Here is a 21,994-nt window from a genome sequence, read left to right on the forward strand (position 1 = left end):
ATGATCTTTTTGTATGTCTGAGTTTAGGCAGAATTGTCACTTGTTTGTAAATTCAAAAATAGGAGGTGCTGTACAAGTGAACCTATTTGAATTAGTAACCTACTTGTTCAGAAATTCTTCAGAAATTTTTTGATACAAAAATTAAGTTTCTAGGTGGTATAATACAGTAATTAGAGTAGTTTAAATGTCGAAAAGTTTTCAAAGTGATTAAAGTGTCCGACTACTGGGTGTCTTACCCTACCCTGAATTGGCATATATAGGGGGGGGGGGGCTTAAATTCATTTCCAATAGAAATGATTGTTATATTCATAATCAGCATAAAAAAGTCATCAAATGTTGTATTCACTTTATTCCTAACTCAATAGGCTAATATGATTAGGTAAATATTGACACTTACATCTTTTGTCAGAAAACACTCTAAAATAAAATCTTTGAACTATGATCTTACATCTTTTGTCAGTAAAATTCTACTTTTGGCTATCTTGGAAAGGGGTTAGGTTGGGAAAATGAAACTTTCAGTGTTGGGTCTACAGGCTAAAGTATGTCCCGGGAAGGTATTTTGAAGTACCTGCCTCCATTCCTTCTCCCTCTAGAGGGTCCTGACCTTTGATGACCTTTAAAAATCTGTGTGTTATAAAAGTGAAACCTTGCAAAATTAATCTTCTGCTTAACTGAAGTACAACAAAATTGTTTTCAGCTTCACAACTTTGCTCAATCCCAATTTATAAGGTTAGGTTAGGTTAGGCCTAACCTAACCTAACCTCACATGTCAACAGTTTTTCAGTGGCTGACCACTTGTGAAGGTAATATTTTAATACAACAAATTCTAGTAGTAAATATTTTAATTTTAGGCTCTTTTATAAACACCACTTTATAAACTATTACCAAACCTGAGTACTGATCATAATACAATAACAACACCAAAAAAGAAAAAAAAAGATTAACTTGGGAGAGAGTTATGGGTGAGAGATCACGAAAAATAAGAAAAAACGTACCATAAAAAGGGCTGACCAAAGTGCGAAAAAACAAACAGGAATCATGTGAGGACAAAATGCGTTCCACATGGCTGAGGATACTATAAGAAAAACAAATAAAATTATATAATAATACTAATCTATTACCCACCAGCAAAAAAACTATAAATTTACTTTGGTTTACAAGTTGAGATAGAACCTTAAAGTTTCATCATGTAAGCACTTAATTTGAATTGAAACGATTACAGTCGATGAAATCTTTTTGGTACGTAAGTTGCTACCAGTGATACCAGTTAGAAAAAAAAAAAATTAAATTCTCATCTAATTGTACGTTTCCTGACCCAAAGTTTTTTCTTTTCTGTACAAGGTCTTTTTATTAATTTAGAGGAATCAACTACCCTTCACTTCCATCCATTTAGATGCATTTTTTGAACAGATGCCTTTGGATCCCAAAATTAGTAACACTCCTGTCTCTACCTCATATGCAGAAATTACTATTGTGTCATCCATTTTTTTTCCTGAGATACCAGAATTAGCAAGCTGCTAGTCTGACATTGTATGCCTTTGATTCCCAATATAGGCAAACTGCTACCTCGCTTCTAGTTCCCAAAGGGCACCAGCTGGGGTATAGAAGGTCCAGTTTTTGTAGGAATCGATATGAATTTAGTCATTTTACGTTGTTATTTGTTATCTCTAGCATACCGATTTTTGCAAATCAACCAATTTTTGCACATTTTCCAATTTTTTTTGTTCTTGGAATTGTGGCTGATAAATTTAAATGGACTGAAATCATTTTCAGGAAATCTTAAATTGGAAAGAACCTTAACTATCAGTTACACTGATTTGGAAGAAGATCAACACCTTAATTATTTTTTCAAAGAATATCCACTTGAAATGATCAAAGTGTTCGAGGAGGCTGCAAAAGGTGTCATCTCATGCCTAAATCCGGAATTGCAGATTCCTCTCCACATCAGAATTGCAGACCTGTCCCCTATCATGGACATACGATCCTTAAGGTATCTTTCAAAGAATTATGGGTATCTTTTAAAAGTGAAAACTAGCACTAGTGTCAACAAAAATTGCCAACGCTCTGCCATTTGGCATGGCGTCTCTTATTAACAGCCTTTATGTTTTGCTGTAAATAAAATGTTACTCTACTTCTTTAAAAAAAATTATTTAAAAATGTTTGAAAATAAAAAAGAAAAAAACCGCCTGTACATTCTTTTCTACTCCAGCAGCTTTGGTTGTATTTAAAGTCAACAAGTTTTTGTGTAAACAAAACAGAAACAGTTGTTTCAAGGCGGTGGAATTATGTCACTTCTAGAGCTGACACCTTAAAGTATGCTAGCCTTCTTAACCTACATAGATTTTTCCAATTGTGCAGACTGTATTCTGACTTTAAAATATTTCTTGAAAACAAAAAAAGACAGCCTTTTAGAAAAATAACGCTGTTCGGCAAACCGAAAAATTTCAGCTTAATTGTCTAAGATTGCAGATATGTAATCAATTATTATCTAATACTCTTGGAAATTTTCGAACTTCTTAAATGAGTTGCGAAATTCTACACTACCAGTGATGCTAGTGATTATTACACTGCTACACTGCCAGTGATTATTAATTTACGTTTTTGGATTTGGTGAGCAAATGGTGGCTACTTTACAGCCTATTTTCCTCTAATGAAAGCTCTGCGTTACATGAAATATCACCTCTGTTCATTCTAAAACATTAAAATAAAGGTTAAACTCCTTAGAAATATCTGAACTTTTTTAAAGGTTTGCATAATTATACACTTAAAACTAAGTTTATGAGTCGAAATGCTTCTTCAAAGGTCGAAATAATCATTTAAGATGAATAAATTTTCGAAAAATTGTTTATAAAAGAAGGTAAATAATCATGTGTTTATTTTTTTTGCCTAGTCTATATATATGGTTTTCTCAATTCTCAGTTTGAATCAGTAGAATGGTATCGATTTTTGTTTAAACATTTACACCTGAAGTGTAGAAAAAGGAAATTCACACAACTTGAGTTAGCCACGGAAACGGAATGCAACTAGAATATTACTTCAGAATTTCTCACCTTCTGAATACCAACCAGTCACAAAATATAGTTATGTTTTTGTTTTGGGGTTGTATATATTTGTCAATAAAATTGTATATACACCCAGGATTTTTATAATTATTTTGATACATGCCGTCCAATCATATTTCCACAATTAGTTGTTTATAAATCAAAATTCGTACAGGACAATTCTCTGACTTAATGCTAAATGCCAAAATAATTTCTAATGAAAGAATTATTTTCTAAAAGAATTTCTTAATGCATAATGCTAAAGAATTTCAAGTTTTTGCTTTGTGCTCAACAAACATATCGAGATTGAAACGTTTGAATTAAATGTCTGAAAATTTCAAGATTAAAAAATAATTAATTAGAAATCTACCACAGCTTGAAACCCTGATAATTTAAATCACTAATCTATACCAATCAAATACAGAAATACTAAGACACGTAATTATTTGTTTTTTAAGGATTATTTCAACTCATATGTACTAAGTTTGAAGCACATGCCTACATGCATCTTGATTAGACTTCATATTTCTCTAACGATTTTGGTCTTTATTCGAATATTTTAGCATGAATAGACAAGGAATTACTACCAAAGAGCTCTAAACTGACTGGAATCTAGACTGGCAGGACTAACCATTATAAACGTTCACCAAAACATTGAGGTAGACATTGACCGTGTTATAAATCGATGTGGCGGGAGTATAAATAAGGAATTATTCTATAAAATTATTCTGTAAATTTTATATTCTTATGAAATTCTGTAATCTAAGCAAAATATATCATACTTTAAAAAGTGGGAAGATGCACTACGTTGCTATGAAAAGTGAAATTTTGATTATTAAATTTCGAGATTCCGTCAAAGCTGACACTTTATTAAAACTCAATTTTAAAAATGGAGGTTAGTTAATGCTTTATTGCCAATACTTGAAACCCTCGTTTTAAATATCTTCTATGTATTTCTATCTCTTTATTCTATTTTTCTTGTTACATCCCTAAACGAACTAGTATTTAATGTTTAATACATCTTTTTCCGAATGTACAAGTTGTATCTTAATCCTCATTTCCTACTCTTCATTAATATCAAAATTACTAAACGATGTCATAAAGTTAGGCGACATGCTAAAAAGCTTGACCTATACAAATAATCACAATGAATGCATGATCCCGCGAGATGGTTCAAGACCATTTTTTTTACATTTCAAAGCTTAACTCACTTGCTATAGTGGTGAGAAGTGCAAAGGTGAAAAATTATGCAGGAAACACTAAATATCAAACTTTTTGTATAGATGATGAACAGCTTTTTATTTTTCTATGGCAGAGTGGTTCTTATAAATTACCATTTTTTGTATGAATATTTTTACATAATTTTAATTTCAACAGATTCTTAGAACTTCACCCCTCACCAGATTTTACAATAAACTTCCGACCATTCCCACTACCTACCTAGGACGTATAATTGTCGAGATTCCCTGTAAATATGCTGGTATTTCTTTGTTCGCAAGTCTGTCGAAGCAACCTATTATGCGCCTCCTAGTAAGAAAAATCTTTGATCTGCTCTAAACGTTGCTGGTCTTTTTGTTGGTTCAAAACGGTAATATGTTTGTTTTCTTTTATAGGCATTTTCATTTAAGGAAATTGACTCGAATAATTGGTTTTGTTGAATCGGTAACTGATGTCTACACGATGATGTCTATACTAGAGATTACCACTGTATTAATGAATGTTACGCTTTGCAGTAAATGTAATTTTGGCATTTGACCGGGTGTATTAATCAACAGATTTCAATCAATAAACTTAAGAGGAACTCGAAATTTTTTTCTTCGAATTGATGAGGATTGCCCTTGTCCTGATTGTGAAACTCACTCTTTAATTGTAAGTTGTTTGATGTTCATTTAGTGTATTATTATATTATACTCTTCTGAAGTGAAATTTGGATTTAAATTTTCAAGAAGAATTTTCTCTATATATAATTAATTTAAAATATTTATTTACACCCGCAAATTATTATTTTTTTGCTTCTATCACCATATGTTTGACTCGGCGATTTCTAAGAAGTTTGCCAGTTTTTGAAAAGTGTATTATCTGGATCTGTTCGCACGAAGAGTAGCCATAACTTACCTGTGATGACGTTCAAGGCTGAGACTTAACGCTGATGTGTTGTAACCATAGTGCTTTTCTTTTTTTCGTAGTAATTATCATTTATTAGTTGTCCCCTACTGAGGGTGTTTTATTTCTAGATATATTTGACAAGCCCAACAGCTTTGTAGTAATTATAGAGAAATTCGAACTTTAAATGAAAAACCCTAGCCAGTTGTTTTCCGGTGTCTTGCCATTTGCGACACGACGTCATAAAAATCTGTCGATACATGCCTTGGCAAGATTGCCTCAACAAGATTGGATGTATTAACGCAGGCTTTAATGGGGAATCCTTAGCCATTTTTCATTGAATATACATTAATCAAAGAATTGGCTCAAAGAATCTTAGTTTTATCTGAAAGTGGACAGATAGATGTCCTACCCACTGCATCACCGATTGGCATTATGACATCAGAAAAGCTTAAAACTGAAACAAGCTTCATTTGGGCCAGTCTGTAAAAAGATGGAAAATAAATGAAAAGAATAAAAAAGATACAAAAATTGACCATTTTTCATGCATAAAATTTGAAAATGCATAAAAGTTCAAAGTTGCTATTCTAAACTTGAAATACAAGTTTAGAAAAGAAAATGTTTTTCTTTCCCAATAAGCGATGTTGTCATGCGCGAATATTGGATTTCAGCTGCGTTGAAGCTTCGAAATGAAGCTTCGTTGGTTGAGATTTTGTGTAACCTTAAGAACCTGAAAGGTTCTCAGATTTTTGTTCATGAAGCGCTCATAAAACAAAAACATGATATTTTTAGACTAGTACCCAATAAATTTGAGGCAAAAAATGTGTGGACACTTAGAGGTTTTATGTATCTGAGAGATGGTTCACATATTTTTATTATGTAAGACGATTGCTGATGTTGCCGATATTTGTGGGTTAGAGGCCCGACCATCCGTTTCAATAAAGTATAGCTATATTCTGATATGGCCCCTTTCCAAGGACTCTTAGATTCCAAGTTGAAATTAGATGTCATTTTAAACACCACAATTGGCACTGACAGTGACCTATCAAGTGCAAAAGATTTGCCGGAATGTAATTTTTCTACTAACAGTCACCAGCTACCCAGAATATAATTTGTTTCTTAAAGCCAGAATATAATTTGTACTTTACTGAAAAAATCCAGATGAATTTACTACAAAAATGTGCTTTGTCAGTTTAATATACATTTGCTGATATATATTCATTGAAATATTAATAAATTTTGATTTCTTTAAGTTATAAAATGAAAACATTTAAAATAATTTTTTTTCAATAAAGTACAACTTATATTCTGGCTTTTAGAAAGAATAAGGGTTTAGAACCCTATTCATATGAATTTCTGCTCCTTTTGAGTTAACTCAAAAGGAGTCAAACTCAAAAGGATTCTTTTGAGTTCGAGTTTTTTGATTTGTGGTAGTTGTATGCTTGGTAGATTATTTGATTCCATTTTTGTTCATTTTGGATTTAATGGAGTTCTTTACTTTATTTTGAAAAACTTATTTTGTGGGAAGTTTTTAATTGATTTATGCTTGTTACATATTGAAATAGTCTTTTTCAGGAAAAAATGAGTCTCTTCTAAAGATAAAAAACCATCCCTTCCATAAAGCCTTGAATACCCCCTGGGCATAATTTACAACCCTTGCCCTTAATCTGGGGGGTTTGTTTCAACCCCAAAAGCTCTGTTATATGATAATTTAGACTATTTTGAATAGAATGGCTAGCTCAAGATTTCTATTAGATGCATTTCGAGATAATACGACGTGTTTGTGTGCGTGGGGGGGGGGGGGAGTAGCTGCCCTACTATCAATTTGACTCCTAAAAAGAGCACTAGAGCGTCTGATTACCAATCAAATGAGCCCCGTTTGAAGTTTGTATGAACATACTTTTTATAAAGACCTTATATACCCCCGGGACTTAACGTACAACCCTTGCCCTGAGGGGTGGGGGGATTTTTTATCCCCAAAGACATAATTTCCAGACCTTTCAATTACGTTGAACAACAAGGCCATATCAAAATTTTGATTGGAAATGTATGGGAAAATGATAGGTATGGGGGAGGTGATTCTCCCTCCAATGACTATCGCCCATTATAAAGGGCAATGGCCCTCTCAATTTCCAATTGAATGAGCCCTTTCTGAAGTTTTTATGACAACGCTTTCTATAAAAACCTTATATGCCCCAGGGCATAACTTACAACCTTAGCCCTGAGAGCTGTGGGGGGGGGGGGCTGTCATACTCAAAGACATAATTTCCAGACCCTTCAACTACGCTCAGCAAAATGGCTATATCAAAATGTTGATCAGAAGTGTTCGGGGAAATAATGGGCGCGAAGGTAGTTCGCCCTCTGATCGCTTTTAAATATTAAATTAAATAAAAAAAACAAGTTTTTTAAACTGAAAGTAAGGAGTGACATTAAAACTTAAAACGAACAGAAATTATTCCGTATATGAAAGGGGATGTCCCCTCCTCAACGCCTCGCTCTTTACGCTAAAGTTTTTTATTGTTTTAAAAAATAAAGTTTTGAGACAGAGTCAAACTTTAGCGTAAAGAGCGAGGCGTTGAGCAGGGCACAGTCCCTTTCATATATGAAATAATTTCTATTCGTTTTAAGTTTTAATGTAACTCCTTACTTTCAGTTTAAAAAACTTGTTTTTTTTATTTAATTTCTGATCGTTTTTTAGTTAATGCAGCTTTTATTTGCATAAAAATTTTACTTTTCTTTTGCTAAATGGATGTCTTAACAAATTAACTTACGTAACTAACTTCTATATTCATATATTTTTCTTCTGGCAAAAAATACAAAGTTGCAGATTTTAAAAGATATGAACTTGAAACCTATGTAAAAGGGTTTTATGATACGCTGAATCTGACCGTGTGATTTTCATTTAAATTCTTTCACTTGCAGGGGATGTTTCCCCCCTCTTTAAAAAATCGAGTAAATGTTCTCAGGCTTGTAGCCTTTGATGAGTAATACTAAACTTAATAAAATTTATATATTTAGGATCAGCATTATAAAAACATTCTTTTGATACATTTATTGACATCAAAATTTCGTTTTTAAAAGTTTCGATTACTATTGAGCTGTATCGCTTGTTTTTTTATTGTTTTTTTTATTACGTATATGTTATTACTTATATGAGGGGGTTCTCCCCTTAGTCAATACCACGCTCTTTACGTTAAAAGTTAAAAAATATTTTGATTCACAAACCCCTGAATCACAAAGGCCGTTTAATTAGAATAGATAGCTCTTTTGAAAGCACTAAAAAAAATTGTAGCATAAAGAGCGAGGTATAGACTTGGGGGAGAACCCCCTCACATACGTTATAATTTCTGTTCGTTTTAAGTTCTAATATTCCTTCTTACATTTCAGTTGAAAAAACTTGTTTTTTTTTATTTAATTTCTGATCGTTTCTTAAATAATGCTAGGGAATCCGGCGCCCCCTTCATAGAAATGTCCCTTACCCCAACGAAACATCCTCCACGGAAATATTCTCCAGAGTAACCCCCTCCTCTATCCCCCCTTCCCCCCCCCCCAGAAAAAATCCTTCCCGAAAATGGTTGTATACTTCCCAATAACCAATAAATAATGCTGGCAAGTCCGGCGCCCCCTTCATGGCAATTTCCCTTCCCCCATTAAACCGTCATTCTTTGAAAGATCCTTCCATAGAGCCCCCGACACTCTCCTTCCCCCACCTACCAGAAAAAATCTCCTCTTAACAAGTATGTATACTTCACAATAACCAATCCTATATTTTAACATTGAGTAAAATTAATAAATTTAAGACCTCCCCCAGGGGACTTTGGGGGATCAAGTCATCCTAAAAGACATTTTTATCATATTTTCGACCATGCTGAACAAAATGGCTATCTCAAAATTTTGATCGGGTGACTTTGGGAAAAAAATGAGCGTGGGAGGGGGCCTAGTTGCCCTCCATTTTTTTTGGTCACTTAAAAAGGGCACTAGAACTTTTAATTTCCGTTCCAATGAGCCCTCCCACGATATTCTAGGACCACTGGGTCGATACGATCACCCCTGGGGAGAAAAAAAAAAAAAAACAAAAAAAAAAACAAATAAACACGCATCCATGATCTTTCTTCTGGCAAAAAATGGAAAATTCCACATTTTTGTAGATAGGAGCTTGAAACCTCTACAGTAGGGTTTTCTGATACGCTGAATATGATGGTGTGATTTTCATTAAGGTTCTATTATTTTTAGGGGGTCTTTCCTCCTTTTTGCGAAAATCAGCCAAATTTTCTCAGGCTGAGTAACTTTTGATGGGTAGAACTAAACTTGATGAAACTTATATATTTGAAATCAGAATTGAAATCTGATTCTTTTGATATATCTATTGGTATCAAAAACCCGTTTTCTAGAGTTTCGGTTACCATTGAGCCGGGTCGCTCCTTACTTACAGTTCGTTACCACGAACTGTTTGACTAAGGGCACTAGCCCTCTCAATTCTTAATTGAATGAGTCCTGTTGGAAGTTTCTACGACAATGCTTTCTATAAAAACCTTATATGCCCCCAGGGCATAACTTACAATCTTTGCCCTGGAGGCTGTGGGGGGTTTGTCATCGTCAAAGGCATAATTTCCGGATCTTTCAACTACGTTGAACAAAATGGCTGTTTATTGAATCGGTTCGGAGCAATGATGGGCGAGAGAGGGGGATTAGTCACTCTTTCATCACTTTCGACTATTAAAAAGGGCACTAGCCCTTTCAATTTCCAATCGAATAGCCCTTTTTGAAGTTTATATACAACTCCGATACGAAGTGCCCTGGTCTAAAACGCATAAAAAATGGTACACTGTGCCAACATCGTTCTTTACTTTGGCAGCGCTATTGCGCTGCCTATGATACATGATGCCCTTGACGGTGGCAAGAGTACCTTGACGATTCTTGATTTTGCCTAGGCATTTGATACTGTTGATCATCGTTTTCTTCTGATGAAACTAAAACAATGCGGTTTCTCATCAAGTTCTCTTAGTTTTTTTTAAATCGTATCTTTCTGATACGAAGCTAGAATATTTTGATTGTGGAAGTGCTATTCGTTCCAATTGTTCTCCAATATCATACGGGTCTTCCGGTATATATTTTGGTTATTCAAATTCATCCGATTTCTGTTTCCCATATTTGTCATGACTTTGCTTTTGATCAACTTCCATCGAGACTCTCACAATTTTTATGACAAAATCGCATTATGATAATTACCCCACATCTCATAGATCATATTTCATCTCAAATGCGACCACCGAATAGTGCCTGGAAATATGAAGCTCTTTACCAATAAAAAATATGGAACTGTTGTAAATACATGTTACCATTTTTATGCGGCTCTTCCGGTCAAGGGTGGATCTAGGATTTTTTTCAGGGGGGGGGGTTACTAATTTTTGACTCAATTTTCGACTGATTTTACTGATTTTTACCTAGGTTTTACTAATTTTTGACTCAATTTTCGACTCGGTCAAAAATTTCGGGGGGGGGGGGATTTAAACTGGGTAACCCCCCCCCCTCCTGGATACGGCCTTGCTTTCGGTATATATTTCGATTCTTTAAATTCATCCGATTTCTGTTTCCCATATTTGTCATGACTTTGCTTTTGATCAACTTCCATCGAAACTCTACAATTTTTATGACAAAATCACATTATGATAATTACCCCATATCTCATAGATCATATTTCGTATCTAATGCGACCACCAAATAGTGCCTGGAAATATGAAACTATTTACCAATTAAAAATATGAAACTGTTGTAAATAAAAAGTTACTCTACTCTGAATACTCTTTTTTTTACAGCGTAATATAGAGCAAACTGGTACCGACTGCTGCCAAATAATCAAAGTGCAAGAATCACCAGTGAAAGGACAAACTAGTCAACATCCTAACTCAATAGATGCCATTCTCCTCGGTGACCTTTGTGATGTTTACACAGTTGGGGATCATATAGATATCACCGGCATTTATTCGATCTACAATGGAATTATTCCATCTATTCCATCAAACCTTTTACAAGTATTCTTCTTAATCTTTACATTTGCTTTTCCTTTATACTTTGCTTTTCCTTTATCGTACGAAAACTAACCTATACTTTAGTGGGGTTTTATTTCTTCATTATTGTTATTATTATTTTTTTGATGCATTCTTTATGATATTTAATCTCTTGTGCTTACAGCTAAAACTTTAATCAAATTTAAAATAAATTAAAGCTTTATATATAGTTCTAATCAATTTTGAATGCCTACCTTTGAGATGTTCGTTTTTTCTAATACTTTTTTTTCTAAGTGCCAGTATCTTTTTCGACCATACGAAAAATTTCATAGTATTATGAGTGGAGTAGGTATGATAAATTAATAAATTTATTTATTAATAAGCTAATATAAATTATACATTTTGTTATAAGTTAACAAATTGATGAGAAATAGTCACTCTGGACTTGTTCCAGTTAAAGATAAGAACAGGGCCACAATTATAGTGATAATGGAAGAGTTAGAGAGATGGCAAGAACATTTTGAGTTTGTGCTAAACCGACAAAGAGTTGCAGAAAAAGATGTAGAGGAAAATGAGAAGTTTGCAATGCGTCGGATTTGAAGATCTACAGTTTAAAGTAGGAAATAAGGTTAGCAGCTGGTTTTATATTAAATCTGGATTTAAGCAGGGCTGTGTTCTATTCCCCTTTATATGGTTTATTTTCATGGACTTTATCTTAAAAAGCAAAGGAAAGGCGTTAAAAAGCAAATGGAGAGTAAAAACATTCCTGGACTTAGATTGTGCTAATGACCTCGCTCTTTACGCTAAATTCAAATTTCGTTCCAATTCGTTAAGAATGACCCGTTAATCACAAAGGCCGTTAATTAGAATAAATAGCTCTGATGAAAGTACAATAAAACATTACCTTAAAGAACGAGGTAATGAGTAGGTGGCGAAAACAATCAGATACGTATTAATTCCTGCTCGTTTTAGACTTTAATGTTGCTCCTTACTTTCAGTTGAAATTTTTTTTATTATTATTCAATTTCTGATCTTTTTAAAATAATGCTGGGAAATCTGGCGCCCCTTTTATAGCAATGTCCCTTCCCCCATGAAAACTTCCTACATGGAAAGATTCTCCCATGTAACACCCCACCCCACCCCGCCCCTCCCCAGCTACCAAAAAAACAACCCTGAAATTTTCGTTATACTTCCCAATAACCAATAGGCCTACTGTATGTAAAAATTGGGCAATGTTCATAACTGATAGACCTTCCCCCGGGAACTGCAGGAGATTCAGTCATCTTTAAAGACATAGTTACTGTAGTTTTCGACCGTGCTGAACAAAAGAGCTATCTTAAAATGTTAATCGGATGACTCTGGGAGAAAAATGAGCAAGGGAAGGGGCCTAGATGCCCTCCATTTTTGGGTCACTTAAAAACGGCACTAGAAGTTTTAATTTCCGTTCGAATGAGCCCTCCCGCGATATTCTAGGACCACTTATCACCCCTGGGAAAAAACACGCATCCATGATCTTTCTTCTGGCAAAAATACAAAATTGCACGTTTAATTTTTGCAGATAGGAGCTTGGAACTCTTATAGTAGGGTTCTCCAATACGCTGAATCTGATGGTGTGGTTTTCATTAAAGTTCTAGGATTTTTAGGGGGTGTTTCCCCCTTTTGATGTGTCTATTGGTATCAAAATTCTGTTTTTACAGTTTCGGTTACTATTGAGCCGGGTTGCTCCCTAACTTACAGTTTGTTACCACGAACTGTTTGACAAGACTCATAACAAAAAACACTGTCTTGACAAAGCAGTTGCTGATGGGTAAGCTTAAGACAGAAAAAGCTGCTTGAGCTATGTCGAACAAAGGTGAGCTTTTCCCACTCTTTTCTGTATTTTTTTTTCATCGAAATTTGACCACTTTCCCATTTGATTTTTCACGTTAAAGTTAATGTATGCTTCGATAATTTAAAATTTAGGTCTTCATGGAGCCTAGAATGTGATATGAGCATCCTTACGGGGTTCTGAAAATTCCACCTGTCTTTATATACAGATTCCTGAATCTGTCATTAGAAGTTGTCAGTAAACACTAGACTTCAAAATTATTGGGTTTCGTCATTGTTATTGTGAAGGCAAAATGCGCCCACTTTGCGCCGATTTTTTTGACATGCGCAAAATCGGTGCAATGTGCCAATTTCAAAAATTTAATGCGCAATCAGCTCAGGAAAACGCCCAAATGGCGCAAATACGCACCAGCTGGAAACTATGATAAAAGGATTGCGAGGTTGCAAACACAGCCTAGGACTTCAGAAACATTAGGTTCTGGATTTATGGCGTGAGAATGATCAATCTAATATGTAAATTATATATGTGGGTGCGGTAGGCCGCGAGACCCCCTTCTGTGATAAACTGAATGTAATTTTGAGTTTTCAGGGGTTTTCTATATTTGCCACTGAATGAAATTTTTGTAACTCTGAATGTATTTGCAACTGAATGAAATTTTAAATTTTCAGGGGACTCGAATATTAGCAACCAATTATATTGCCAAATTAGACGCAGCTGCCGCAGCCGAACATTGCCGCAGCTGCGAAGCCAACAATGCAGGTAATTGTAACTTTTGTAATATAGTTTCTTTCAGATGTTAGAATTCTGGAAGACAAGAATCACGGCTGTGACATAGTTTACTGGAGGATCTGCAACTACGAGTCATTCAAAAAATGGCTCCAAAAATGTAGCTTTACTGTTTTCTGGAGCCTCCACCACTACAAACAACTCTGTTGATGGCATTCCTCACTCCCCTAAAAGTTGAACTTGTGAGAACCTATCTTAGCAACGCAAGTCCTTTGTCACAATAGGAAGTGCCATGAATGATAGTTATATCTTCAATATTGCGTTGAATTTTTCCGTAATGCAAGCTTTGAATTTGATACAAATAATATGGTCTTTGATTATGGGCATTGAGTGAGAAGTAAAATGTACATTTTTTAAGATTTGTTTTTGTTTTTTGAGATCTGGTTCTTTGATTAAAAAAAAAACAAAACAAAAGAAAAACTGCTATTTGTTTGAGAAAACTAACTGATATAGCTTTTTCTTCTGAATTTAAAAATCAGCCAGATCTTTTCTAGCAGCCATATTATGTGTAACCTTTTTCCGAGTCGAGTCAATGCTTCAGTTGTTTTACGTTTCTGTTGCCCTAGCAGAATTTAGACTCTAGATTGCTGATAAATAAAATATACACCCATAATACTCGTTTAAGTTTATTCTAGTCATTATTTTCGTAAAAAATCCTCATTTCATGTAACTTATTGTTTTTTGCACGATGGAAAAAGCTAATGTGTTCCTCTTTGTTACTTTCTCTGTGGAGCTAACGTTTGGTAAAAAAAAAGTCCACTAATAGCTTCGAATTCAAGAAACTAATAAAACTTTGGTTTTATCCTGATCTATTTCTGGGCCCATTCCCCTTGGAAATGGTATAAGAATGTGGTATTTTAGATCCAACTCTCTTCAGTAAAAACTCTTAGGGTTAGCATTAGTAACGGAATTTATGGTACCGGAATCTTTAAGATCTAGGAAAACGTCACTGCCACTGACTCTTGATGATGTGCTTTGACCATTTATTGGGAAATCAACTGATTTTGAGAAATTCTAATTTTTTGCTTGTCAACGGTAAATTTAGCCATTCAGTGGGTATTTCCCTAAGGGATGGAGGCCCATCGATGAGGATTGCCTGTATATGCAGGATATCCTTAGAAAAGTTTGTTAACTTCTGTTCACACGAGGACACTAAGTGGTCAACTGACGATTAGCTTTTCAGGAGTGGAATTTCACGTATATTCTTTGGCAAAATAATAGGCCAAACGAAACCGGCCAAATAAGATCCAGCCATGCGATATAGAATGTCATTTAGCGTGTTAGTAGCAGCAGCTTTACCCCTCCTTTAGATAGGCTGTATACGATATTTTGTCATATTCCATACTAGCGTCTTTAGGGAGACGAGATTTTCCAAGCTTATAAATGAAGATGCAGCCTCAATGATTTCTTCTCGATGTATTCCACTAAAAAAGGCATCTAGTAGAAAAAAGAGTCCTGAATTGACGACCTTTGATATTCTATTTTCCGCAATAAAAGTACCATGGAAATCGTCTGTCATTCTTGATTGCCAAGCTCATAATAGTCAGGGACCCAGCCAACGAAATTCTAACATCACACGCTTCAACGAGCTGTAGAAGGTTTGAGGAATTTATCAGAGGCAGAATTGAGTGCTGAAAACAAATATAGCCGGGCGCAACGAAAATTTTGTTTGCCAAAGGAGATATCACCTAATTTTCGTATTCGATGACGTCATCAGTTATATTTTCTGTTTTTGACCTAGATGAGAGGTTTGAATTTAGAATGTGAAACAGAATAAGATAATGGGAGAGAAAAGAGAAAAAATGATGAGCACAATCAGATCTAGCTTCCTAACTGCACATTATTAAAACATACCCAAGTGGTGACACCAGAAACCAACTTTTCTGTGCTTGCAATAGAGTTATGTTCAAAGGTGGAGGAACAGAGCAATTGTGGCTGCACAGGAAGGTGACAGCACCTTTGCAACTCTATTGTGTTAGTAGCGTCAAACAGAACCCACTTGGAATAAATTAAAGTTCACAGATATTGAATCCTAGCCTCGACAGAAGCACGTCAAAAAAAAAAAAAATTAGCTGCAGAAATAGAGTTTTCAATGAAAAAAAGAGGAAGAAAAAGAATCTAAAGGAAATTACCACATATTACACATGTGTTATACATCTTCGGGCGAACCATGATACTTTCTGGCACAAGCACACAAAAACTCACAAAATTGAGGAAGGCATTTACAGTTCTTGGTGCACTTTTTCCTACACTCACAAAAGAATTGTGATTATTCCGACGGAAGCGAGGAAGCGCTCGGAAAAACAGGAACAACATCTTGTCCAGAAAGTTGCCATCCATTTCTCAAAGGGCTTGGCAGACATGGTCTTGCAATCAACGAGGCATTCCAGATTACAAGCTGATACTAAGAAGGCTTACAATGTTCCACGAACGCCTCCTCTGTAGGAGGCAACGCTTTCAGCTCGTTCTTACGAGGGTACAAGTGTACTCGTAAATCACTGAGGGAAAACTGATTAGGATCCATAAGCGCTGATTATCACCTTTCTTGCAACATCTTGGAAGGAGAGCATACTAGCTTCCGTGAAGGTTTCATCCCTCTCAACTTCTGTATTGGACACTGAATCTCCATGTACAGACCGCTCTTCTTGGCGGACGCTAAGAATGTTCATTTTCTTTTGGAGAAAAAGTAACTCGTCGTGTCACGCCCCAAAATGCTGTGAATGAGAGCCAGGGAGTTTAAAATTTGCTTCTCCGTTCTCTGTAACAAAAGATCAATGGGGACATAATAATTTGGAAAATTCACGAGGAGTTGAGGCACAATATTCTCCCCAGGAAAAATGTTAAGGAGACGAAGAAATTGATCTGCTAGTATCACAACTATATCAGTATCATTAGCACAGACAGTCACCATTTCAAAGTCGTTTCTGAAGTAAAAGGCAACGTGCTGAGCCCTTCTGGTGTCCGCTTCCTCATGTGTGCTACATAGAAATTTTTTAAAACTGAGCGAATCAACATCATGACTTAAACATACTGCTCTCATCCTGTCTTCAAATCCTCCAGACAGCGATACTCGCAAGGTGTTGGCAGTACTTAAGTTGCTTATATAGTCAAATCCATTTGCTTCCCATGTTTCATAAATTGCTCTCATCAAATTTGCTTTGCTCTTCGTATCTGCAACAATCTTTGTCCAGTTTCCAATTTTTTAGCTCGTCGAAAAGGAATAGACTGTCGAGCAGCGGCCATGTAACTGGTGATATCCACTGCAGTCCTTCAGAGATATGCTGCCATCGTTTGGATCAGTGGGACCAAACAGTCCTTCATACCTGTCACCCACGATATGAATTTCACTTGCTGTTTCAGGTATCCCTTTCAACTCGGCTTTAAGCAACCGCATGGCATAGATTTCGACGGTTTCATGTTCAGCTGGTGGCTTTTGGCGAACCAGTGGCATGAATTCGATAATAAAGGCTTCACGCCTATACAAGCAACGCTCCTCTTCGATGTTTGGGTTTTCAGGCCATTCACGCAAGCCACTGGCCTCTCTCCGAAAGTCTAGCACAATAGACTTAACACCACTTCGAAGCACCAACCTAAATCCCAGAGCTCAAAAATTGAAGGAGCATTTGAAACGAGTTCAAAGCTCAGAATATTTTTAAGCTGCTTCAGGCCATTGTTAGTGCTTGAATCTATCCCACACAGAATCTTTTTTACTGTCATAAGCTCTGAAAAAACTGTGCTTTGTCTAACAACATTCGTTTTTTATCCTGATTTTCTTGAAGCATCATCCATTGGAGTTACTTTAAGTTTTGAAAAGGCTTTTTAATCCCCTTTGACATACTTGGCTACAGCTTCTCGTCGTTCCTCAGCTGCAAGTAAGGATCTCGCAACCGATGGACTGGCCTGCTCATTGGTTATCACATTCATAAAGATTTCTTCAGTTGTAGTAAATGGGTCTGTGTGACAGTGCAATACGGACACAGCCGTTTTTACAAGCATCATCTGCTTTCCTTCAAATTTCGAGCTATCTTCGTGATGCGGAGACTCAAACTCTGAAGTTTCATCCATATTAACGAGGTCATACAGAGCAGACAAAACTGAGGCAACAAAAGGTAGGGTGCTAATTCACTTTGCGACTGTTAGTTGGCTTGTTGTAACACCAACCAGACCATCATTTCTTTTCAAATCAAGATTTATGGTGGATTCAACAGTGTGATCCGGTGGCACAAGGTTAAACCAGCCTGGTTGCCTTTTCACATTGAATAGGCCTCTTTCAATTAAGTCAATTAAGTCTCTTATCTGGCAGGTTCCTCATTTCCAAGATCCACTGTATCAGACACTTTGCATACTTTTGATGGCCTGCAGCTACAATGAAGGGTAGCATTAACTTGGCACCTAGAAGACGGTCAGACCAGCAGCCAGAGTGCTCACCATGATGGAACTGCCAGAAAACATTCATCATCTTCTCGTACTACTTCCAAAACTGAATACTGTCACGGGAGCTTTCAAATTTTTGCAGCCATGGAGATTAAAGCTCTAGTTTCTCCTTGACTGCCTCAACAACATCAGCAAAATTGTCAGAATTTTTAGATCTCTGAAGAACATTTCTAAGCTCTTCAAGAATTCTTGCACAACCACCATGTTTCTGACGTTCACAAAAATTATTAAATGCTTCCCAATATAGCTGGGTGATAGCTTCAAGCATAATGACATGTGCAGAAAAGGCACGGTAATACGGCTTTCCAGTCCTAACTTTTATAGTCGTTCATTCTTCAAGGATTCCAGACTTCAACACAATTTCTTCAAATCCACTGCCCCTCATTTTCGGACTAACAGCAGCAAGATAGTTCATCTCAAGATGTAACACTCCTAGCCTCAAAATCACATCCCGATACTCATCACGGTTCTGAAGCCGCAACACCGATATAATCTCGTATATCGCCAAGTCGCAAGTCACTACATTGTAGAGTGATTGTAGAAACTGTGCGGCCTGTCGAAATGTTTGAACAGCTTCGGCAACAACGAGTGGGTTAGTTGGTGGCTGAGGTATTACTGGGAGGTAACCAACTTGAGTTTCTGGCAAAGTGGCTGATGAACTAAGTGCTGCACAGATCACTTTAAACTCAGGAACTGTTTCAGAGTCACAGCCAATGTCAATGAGCTTTGTTGGTGCCGCTCTACACAGAACCCATGTAAAATACAAGGGAAGAAGCGATATCTCACTCGAGTCATATTTTGTCGGTAGTCCTTTTGTAATATAGGAGCTCGTATCTTCCTCTTCAAGTAAGTTCGTCCAAACTGTCCAGGTAGGAAAGTAATTGACTGGGGAAGTGCAACGTTACGGGCCCATCTTGACGGAAACCTGATCACGGGCATCTGCTGATGAACTTGGCTGCATAACAATGCTATTGTTGAAATTACTGGACTTCCCATCTGGTGTTTCTTCCTGTGAAAAAAATAAAAAAATCTATTTTGACGCAAAAGCAGTCAAGAATTCTCATTCATTGAATTCTTGGAGGTCTTTCTCTGAAACGGTTGATATTTTAGAAACTCTAAGATCCCCCCCTTCCTTCTAAAAACTCATCCAGGCAACAAGATGGATAGCAGCGCACGCTTGAATCTGTTTCATCAGGGGCCCACAGTACGACGGTCAAGTAATGAAAATACTGCTGAAATGACAGGATAAGATGTATAAGCGAAGAAAATTTGTAATTTTTTTAAGAATTGTCGCTACTTTTTCTTATTTACTTTGATTTTTGAAGCATTTAGGGGGAAGGGGGTATGCCCTCCTTTTTATGCCACTGATTACAGATGACATGGTAACCATTACTTTGTTTAATCTCCTACAAATGATGACACATACTCTCCCTTTTCTCACAAAGCTACTGAGAAGTTTTCTTTTTTATTGTTTCTTTCAGATATACACATGCAAGAAATAGATACAAGGCAGTATAGGGGCTGGTGGAGAGCTTTCAAACGCAAGAAGAATATGTAATTATTTAAGATCAATTACCGCTTGCTATGTTTTCACTTTAAGAACTATACACTCAAAATTAAAATGGAAACTTACAAGAAAGTCCTGGTTATCCAATGCAAAGTGGGCATAATCCCTGGATTTAATGCCACTTGAAAGATGCAATCCAGTTTGAGTTATCATGTCATCTATACTGAGAGCTTCATTAGTCAGAATTCTTTGGACAGTTTGGTAGCTACAATAATGGCTAAACTGGTTCAGAACAGTAATGAGATTCTTTGACCTCGTCTTATGCCAGATATGCACTGCTGAGCCCATATGCTTTGGTGTGGGTAATCTAGTTGCAGCAAACATGACATCCTGAGCAAGGTTAAGAACTTCTCTGTCTAACACTTCACTTACAACATATTTCACATTCAAATTGCCAGGAGGTTCAGCAAAATCTCGAAGTAAAAATGCCAGAGTGTTATACAAAAGGAGAGGAACAACAGATTTTGCTCTTTCGGAAAAGTTCTTCACACAGTCTGTCTCAACCCTGGAATTTCTTGCCAAGTCTTCTATTTCTGTTTTTAGCCTCTTCATGACATAGTAAAAGCTCCGTCTGTTGCTTGATTGATATATGTTTTCTGGTGTTGCATTTACAATTGCAGTAGACCTACTAGCTGATCTCGTTGTTCTTCTTGATGAGCTCTCAGCAGGATTGAAGATGTTAGGGTTACAGTTAACTTCAAAGTCACTCTCACTATCAGTGCTCAAATCTGTTTTGTTGGAAGTAACAAAATCAGTATCACTCTGACCCTTCTTCATCAGTTGATGGTTCATCATCAGAAATAACTACAGTGCTCAAAGATACTTCCAAAGTAAACTTTTTCGCTTGCTCAGCAACTGCCCCAGGAGACAGCATCTTTCAGGTAGACGTAACTTGGTCCAAACATTTCTCTATACAGACAAAATGAGCAGCCAAAATAAGGTCTCACATGCCTCCTTATTCACTGAAAGCCTTTTCTTTATCTGTCTGGTTCAAGTCCATGCTCAATCAATAGAACAGAAAACTTTTCATACACTTCACTTGTCTTGTATACTCTCCCAGCTTTGAATGAAGGGGTGATCATTTGAATTAAATCTTCAAATATAGAAGCTTTAAGGTCCATTTTTACCTCTTTTTGGTTTCCTAACACGAAATCGCTTCAAACACTTATCTGGGTACTTCGACTGATCAACACACTTATACTTCAAACACTTATCTGGGTACTTCGTGGGCAACAAGAACAACGTCATTGCATCGATGAAAGACGCCTGGCTTTTTGTCAGCAAGCTCTTCTGCTTTGTTAACAATATTTTTAAATGCAGTTGTGGTTAAGAAAGACCTTAACTTGTCACCTCTCCTCTTCTGGCTACCAGGTTTTCCACCAAACAAACAATGGAGTTTGTAATCAAAACAACCATTTTCACTAGATCTGGTATTTGTTCTTTTGTCACTGACAGTACCTGGTTCCAGTTTTTCACTTGGTAATTCTCTGGACGTTTTCTTCTGACTTGAGGGGCACCATTTAGGTTTTTCTAGAAAGAAATCTTTATTTTCCACTGCTGAAGCAAGTTGTTTAAATTTGAAAAGAAAGGAAATATTATCATAACAAATTCTGAATCTTAGCTAACCCTGAAACACTATGAACTGCTTTAGACGTCTTGCTCTAGCACAAAATGTCTAAATCAAAATCAAATCTTTTTCTTCTCTTAGGACTTCAAACAAATTTCAGTCTTCCGACCATAGCCTCCATCTGAAAAAATATAGAACTGTTTGAGCAACAAATTGCGATTGATTGGACAGAGACAGCAGAAAGCTGTCGCAAGCTAAAAAAACGAAGAAGCAAAAAAAAGAGAGAAAAGTGAAAGAAAAAAAGCATAGCTAGCATAGTATCACTTCACTATTTTCTCCATTACATGTTGTAAATGAGTGAAGATTCATATTTGACTTTCTAATTTGAATTTTGTAGGCCTTCAATGGTTGCTTTCTGTATGTTTCCTTTAGTGACTGGAAGCTAGCTCTGTTTGCCTTACACCTTTCAACTTTGTAAGTTCAGTACCAGAAGTGCACAGCAACTGAGCAGAATTGCCATAAAAAATTTTAACGCGTACACTCGCACAGTTCCAGTGCTGTAAGATGGAAAATAGAGCAGCCAAATAGTGCCATAAAATTTTTCGATCTCCTGAAAAGTTAGAAAAGTGGGCTGGTTTAATAACAAATTTCCTAGCACAT

General features: G+C 36.2%; 2 protein-coding genes across 2 annotated transcripts in view; one reads left to right on the plus strand and one right to left on the minus strand.

The window, feature by feature from the left end:
* LOC148948286 (uncharacterized) overlaps positions 1 to 21,994 on the plus strand; it is a 75,665-nt gene that overhangs the window by 7,219 nt on the left and 46,452 nt on the right. The window contains exons 2-4 of the mRNA XM_089094267.1: positions 1,774 to 1,990; positions 10,961 to 11,176; positions 13,649 to 13,739. Of these exons, the coding sequence (XP_088950393.1) occupies positions 1,910 to 1,990; positions 10,961 to 11,176; positions 13,649 to 13,739 (388 nt within the window). The 5' untranslated portion in view covers positions 1,774 to 1,909. The remainder of the gene's footprint in view (positions 1 to 1,773; positions 1,991 to 10,960; positions 11,177 to 13,648; positions 13,740 to 21,994) is intronic.
* On the minus strand, positions 1,002 to 21,272 carry LOC148948287 (uncharacterized). The gene is made up of 2 exons (XM_089094266.1): positions 19,834 to 21,272; positions 1,002 to 1,075 (listed from the first exon to the last, which is right to left on the minus strand). The coding sequence occupies exons 1-2, from the start codon at positions 20,560 to 20,562 to the stop codon at positions 1,037 to 1,039; spliced, it is 768 nt and encodes a 255-aa protein (XP_088950392.1). The 5' UTR covers positions 20,563 to 21,272; the 3' UTR covers positions 1,002 to 1,036.

The sequence above is a fragment of the Artemia sp. Qi Xiang Cuo genome, chromosome 9, assembly GCF_049724085.1.
Source record: "Artemia sp. Qi Xiang Cuo chromosome 9, ASM4972408v1, whole genome shotgun sequence".
Lineage (NCBI taxonomy): Eukaryota > Metazoa > Arthropoda > Branchiopoda > Anostraca > Artemiidae > Artemia > Artemia sp. Qi Xiang Cuo.

What these genes read in the sequence shown, in the direction of transcription:
- LOC148948287 (XM_089094266.1), bottom strand. Translation starts at nt 20,562, where the DNA reads ATGATGAACCATCAACTGATGAAGAAGGGTCAGAGTGATACTGATTTT. An exon ending in TGGATAACCAGGACTTTCTT is followed by an intron (nt 1,076 to 19,833) that starts GTAAGTTTCCAT and finishes TTTTTCTTATAG; the next exon opens with TATCCTCAGCCATGTGGAAC.